This window comes from Zingiber officinale, chromosome 2A, assembly GCF_018446385.1.
Source record: "Zingiber officinale cultivar Zhangliang chromosome 2A, Zo_v1.1, whole genome shotgun sequence".
NCBI classification, from domain to species: Eukaryota; Viridiplantae; Streptophyta; class Magnoliopsida; order Zingiberales; family Zingiberaceae; genus Zingiber; species Zingiber officinale.
Genome location: NC_055988.1, coordinates 171,852,954 through 171,858,434, shown reverse-complemented (window position 1 = coordinate 171,858,434; position 5,481 = coordinate 171,852,954). Strand labels below are relative to the sequence as shown.

At 42.3% G+C, this 5,481-nt stretch overlaps 1 protein-coding gene across 2 annotated transcripts; it reads right to left on the bottom strand.

The window, feature by feature from the left end:
• Nucleotides 1–1,400: 1,400 nt before the first annotated feature.
• On the bottom strand, nt 1,401–3,358 carry LOC122040278. 2 transcript variants are annotated; one of them, XM_042599606.1, is made up of 2 exons: nt 2,685–3,358; nt 1,401–2,240 (listed from the first exon to the last, which is right to left on the bottom strand). In XM_042599606.1, exons 1-2 carry the CDS (start codon nt 3,347–3,349, stop codon nt 1,568–1,570), a joined length of 1,338 nt encoding a protein of 445 aa, XP_042455540.1. In that variant the 5' UTR covers nt 3,350–3,358; the 3' UTR covers nt 1,401–1,567. The 2 variants fall into 2 exon arrangements, with proteins under 2 accessions (XP_042455540.1, XP_042455541.1); XM_042599607.1 differs by having other exon boundaries at nt 1,401–2,237.
• Nucleotides 3,359–5,481: the final 2,123 nt, after the last annotated feature.

Sequence of the window (5,481 nt, the reverse complement as noted above, 5' to 3'; positions counted from 1 at the left end):
GCTCTGGCTTCTCGTCCCTCGGAAATATCGCGCGTCTCCTTCTCATCCGCCCGAGTACTCTTCCATAGCACCTCGTCCCTCCGATGCACCGACCCCGTCGGCTCTCTCCCGTGTCATCCTTCTCGCTAGCTGCGTCTGTCGCTCGACTTCTTGTGTTCATAAATTCCTGCACACTTAGACACAGGAGTTAAAAACAACATGACTTAACCTGACTTGGTTGATCACATCAAAACTATACGGGGTAATTAGACGATCTCGTCCAATGGGACAAAAGGCAGCAGAGATAAAAGACTAAGAAAGAGTAGACCTAATTGATGAATTGAATCAGGTTGTGCAACAATCAATGGTACTTTTGGAAGAGTATAATAACAATAAGAAAGTAAATCAATTCATCCAAGCACATCAACTCCTCGTAATGGACACACGAGGTATGACAGATACTCAACTTCAAAATCATCTAACGATATATCAGCAACTGAAGAAAAAAAATTAAATATGTAGTTAATTTCTATGATTTATTATTCGCTCCTTGTTTATTTTATTAATTATAGTTTGTAATTTATATGATTTATCGTGATGTGTTTTATTATTTTAATATTGTTTGTACCTATGTATTTCAATATCAAATTTGTAAAATATTTATATTCATATAAAGTAGTATTTTTCTTAAATTTGTACATCTTATATTGTATTTTTCTTAAAATTAAATGTAAGTTAATAAAATGATCGTGGGATCCATAAATATTTAGTTGGTGAGATATTTGTTGCGGAGTTGGGATATTTGATGGATGTGATCCATAAATATTTGATTTGTGAGATATTTCATGATGAAATTCAGGATATTTAAATAATAGGATATTTGAATAGTGATATGGAAATAGGGACCACAAATACTTGGAAAAAATATACCTAACTACCGTGAATGCTCTAAAAAGCCTTGCCTCGCAAGTCAAGGTATACACTGGATACTCCTTGCTACATACATTCATTTTTCATTATTCTCCAACATTATTTATCTTCTCCATTTAGGGTATAGCTGAAAATTGATTTGAGCGTCGAAATGAAAAACTAGGGTAATCTGATCTACGTTTGAACTCCTTTCCTTGTTCTTTTATTTTTCATAGGCTCTTCCAACGACGAGGAGGGTGAAGTGGAAAACTAGGATAATCTGATCTACGTTTAAACTCCGTTCCTTACTCTTTTACTTTTCACAGGCTCTTCTAGCGACAGGAACAACTCTCTCTCTTCTTTGGAAGTCTATCTTATCCCCTTCTTCCTCTTAATTTCCCGGTTCAAAACCTTCCTCCGATCAACACCAAAAGAGGTTAAATTAAATATGTCTGTTAAAGCAGGTTGATTCGTAGAACCTCGAGTCTTAATGGGGTGCTAAAGAGGACACCTTCACGCAAAAACTCTTTCAAGATTTAACAAACATCGATGTACAAATCGAATCAAAGAATTAAAATGTGGACAAAAATGAATCACACTCAAGGAGCCGAGGCTTGTTCCTTCTTTAAAGCCTTGCGTCGGTTTGCAGGACAAGTGTTCGATGAAATGGCGGAGGGGATTAAAGGCCGGAGTCTTGCTGGTCCTTGCACAACTCTTTCCGCAGCTTCTGCGAGAAGAGGCGGCACGCGTCCATGCTCAGATCGACCGCGGCGGAGAGCGCGATGAAGAGGGCCACGTCAGCCATGCACGAGACGTGCTGCACGCCGACTTGCACCGTCGGCTTGCTCTGCTTTCGTTCGCCCTCGACGGTGGAACCCATCACGAAGCCGGCGGCAGCGCCAGCCATGTCGGCGGTGACGTCGATGCGGAACTGGCCGCCCTTGCGGGCGCCGATCGAGGACTCGGCGATGGGCACGTCGGCGCCCGCGGCGTCCGGCACCAGCTGGAATCGATATCCGAGAGCGCCGCCGTCGGCGGGCCCGCGCTCGCGCCAGGCTTCGAGGCGGCCCCACGGTTTCCAGTTGGTGGCGGCCGAGTCGGCGGTGCCGGAGGTCCCGACGGCGCAGAGGATGAGCCAGGCCCCGGGGTTGGAGCGCGAGACGCGGTCGGAGCCCGGGGAGGGCACGAAGGGCGTCACCATGGACGCTGCAGCTACCGGCGATCCGGAGAGGTCGTGGATCGTCACCGTCCACCCCTTGCGCTGCTCCCGCCGCCGCTGATGCTCCCTCTCGCCGCCGGCGAACCAGCTTCGGATGCTGTCGCTGCGCGAGACAGTCGACGCCAGAGATCTGCTGCGCACGTAATTAAACTCATTATTTTTAATTTTCAAAATTCTAAAAACTGCTCAAACAAAAAATAATTTTAACTAAAATTCATATAAAAAAAATGTTAAAATCGATATAATTTGAAAACCAAAACACAGAGGACTGTCCTTTAATGTTGTTTAACATAGAACAACGCCCTTTTAATTTTAAAAATAATAATAAAAAATAAAAAAGTAAGATATGATAGATTTCATAGACCAATTAGACAGGTATCCAATTAGACCTTTTCCAACCGCGCAAGCAAAGCTAAATCAAGTACAAATTTTGGACGCATCATAATCATTTTTCTCTACATTCCTTAATTTCGAATCTTTCTTTTTCACTTTATGTTTTTTTAAAAGAATAATCTTATTTTTTTCAAATTTTTTTAATTGGAACAGAGAGAAAAGCAATAATTAATTAACTACGTACAGAGACAGGGATCTGGTGCTCCGCCGACGCTCGACCGAGAAGCGGCAGCTGAAGACCGGCTGCAGATTGCGGCCGCTGTGGCCTCCGCCGCCGGTTCCCTGAACCTGGTACACTACCGGGCTGCACTCTGGTTCGCCGCCGAACTGGAAGACGAACCGCGGGTCCGGCTCGGACCGCACCACGAGATGGAGGCGCGCGGCAGTCCTCCCCGTCCCCACGCTGACCCAGCCGCTCTGCACCACCGTCGGCCGCGCCGGCGCCGCCTCCAGGTCGACCGCCACGCGGACGCGCCCCAGCAGCCGGCCCGACGCGAGCCCGCACGCGCGGCCGCCAGCCCGGCCCACGTAGACCGCGACGATGAGGCTGGCGCCGGACCGCCGGGCCGCGAGCCGCTGCACGGTTTCCGGGTCGAGGCTGATGACGACCGGCTCCGCGACGGCGGGCATCGCCGGGGCCTCGATGAGACTGGTGGAGGAGGTGGGGTCGGCGGAGACAGGGAGTGGAACGGTACTCCTGACCGCGGCGGAGGGCCCGTGCCCGAGGTGGAGCGTGCAGAAACAGGGGGTGGCGGAGGGGTGCACGCCTGGACCCGCCGGTTTGGCCACGGCCGGAAGCTTGAGAACCAGCGACTCGACGATGAGCCGAACAAACCGGCAAGGCTCCATCGATCTCGTCGCTCGACTCGTCGCTCGCTCGTTGCTCATATAAAACGAAGAGAAAATTTTAAAAATAAATAAATTAAATTAAATGCATACCTATTCATTATTTATTTATTTATTTTCTAAAAAAATAAAAATAAATAATGGGGAGAGGGGTGGAAAGGGGCCCACTCGAGTACAGCTGGATATTGGCTGTATCCAACCTCTTTCCATGTGAGCGTTTGCCACATCACGACACACACTCATTTAAGTCCGTCACCATCGGATCGAACATGTCGTATCGGCTTGCACGGGGACTGTTTGCGGCGGAGCAGGCAAACCGGTATATCTTATAAATATTTAAGATTTTTATTTAAGGTAATTAAAATGTTCTAATAATTAAAAAATAATAATTGAAATTTAATATTTTTGAGATTGACCGGCTCTGTCTCTTTCTTCTCGCTGTTCACGTGCATGATTTTTACGTTGAGATATCACATCCAGATAATTAATATACTTTTATCATCCCCCACTAAAATCTCTATTTTATATATATATATATACATATATATATATATATATATATAATTTTTTTCTAAATAGGAGCCGTAACTAAAAAATACTGGGCTGACCGCTGATGCATAGGAGCATAGCTACATGGGGCCGAGGGGGTGCGACTGTCTCCCTGAAATTTTGGGAAAAAAATAAGATAGTAATTTTTTTTAAAAAAAAATATTCAGTTATAAATTCTAAAAATTTCAAGATTTTTCCACAAAATATTCAATTAAAACAAATAAGAATCCAAACATTTTTCTTATCTCTTTCTTGCCAACCTTTTTTTTCCTCTCAATATTTTTTTCTCTCCCATTGCCTGTACTCCTCTCCCCTCTTGTGTTTTCTTTCTCCTTCTAATCCTCTTTTCTTTTTTCTCTCCCGTGGTCTTCTTCCTCTCATAATCCTTTTATTATTCTTTCCCTAACCTTAATTTTACTGTCAAAATCCTTCGCCGCACATTGATGTTGTTGTCATCCACGTTGCTATCGCTGCTATCACCAGCACCGCTATCATTTGCTGCCAGCGTTGTCGTCGTCGCTTTGTCGACGCTTCACAGTAAACGCGTTTTGATTGAGGTAAAATTTTCTTGCTTTATCTCTTTCGATTACGAATTTAAGTGTTGGAAAAACAAATAGTGTTAAATTTTCATATATTTATAATTTTATTTGCTAGTTAAGTATGTCAAATATTTATAGATATTGAGATCTTCTATATATTTAATGTTTGATTTGTTATAGGAAGGTGATCAATTTCATTGACGATCGTTTAAAATTTGATCAATTAAATCATATCATTTACTGCGTCTCATCGTATAATTTACTACAAGAACACCTGCAATTAACAACAGGATTTAATTTTCGTCACTAATTAGCGATCAAAAAAAATTATGATCCGTAATTTAGCGACAAAAATTAAATTTCGTTATCGATTCCATTGTTAGAATGTATATTAAAAGCCTAGCTTTTGGTATAAACATTTATCTAGAAATAAGAATCGCATTGGTCAAATGTTTACATTTATGATAAATGTAGTTGTACAATTAATTTATATTGTAGATAACATGGTGTGTGGTGTCACACACACAAAATCATGTTATTAGTACCTTATAAATTATAAACAGTAGCTCACGACCAAAATGGAAAGGAACAAACTATTAGAAGGTCATAGTGTAATTAGTATCAGTTTATCTTGATTGTATAATTACACTAGTACACTTAGAGTGTATTGAGTAGGACCATTTGAGGTCGTTTCTTTTATACTGACTTTATAAAGAAACAAAGACCTCGGTTATTATGGAAGTGTGTGCTCTTAATCCTAATATAATAACAAACACATATATTTGATATTTATTTCTTTAATTTATCAATGAGTGAGATTTAGTTCGATGAATCAATAAGCCTGATAAGTTGGGAAATGGTATCACTTATAGTGTGTGTCGTTGATTATAGAAGGAAACTGTGTCCTAGAGATACTAGGTTGATAATGTCCTCAAGAGGAGCTCATAAGGATTGTCATGTTAAACCCTGCAGGTGGACCTAGTCCGACATGATGATAAGGTTGAGTGGTACTACTCTTGGACTAAGATATTAATTAAATGAGTTGTC

What these genes read in the sequence shown, in the direction of transcription:
- LOC122040278 (XM_042599606.1), bottom strand. Translation starts at nt 3,349, where the DNA reads ATGGAGCCTTGCCGGTTTGTTCGGCTCATCGTCGAGTCGCTGGTTCTC. An exon ending in AGCACCAGATCCCTGTCTCT is followed by an intron (nt 2,241 to 2,684) that starts GTACGTAGTTAA and finishes TTACGTGCGCAG; the next exon opens with CAGATCTCTGGCGTCGACTG.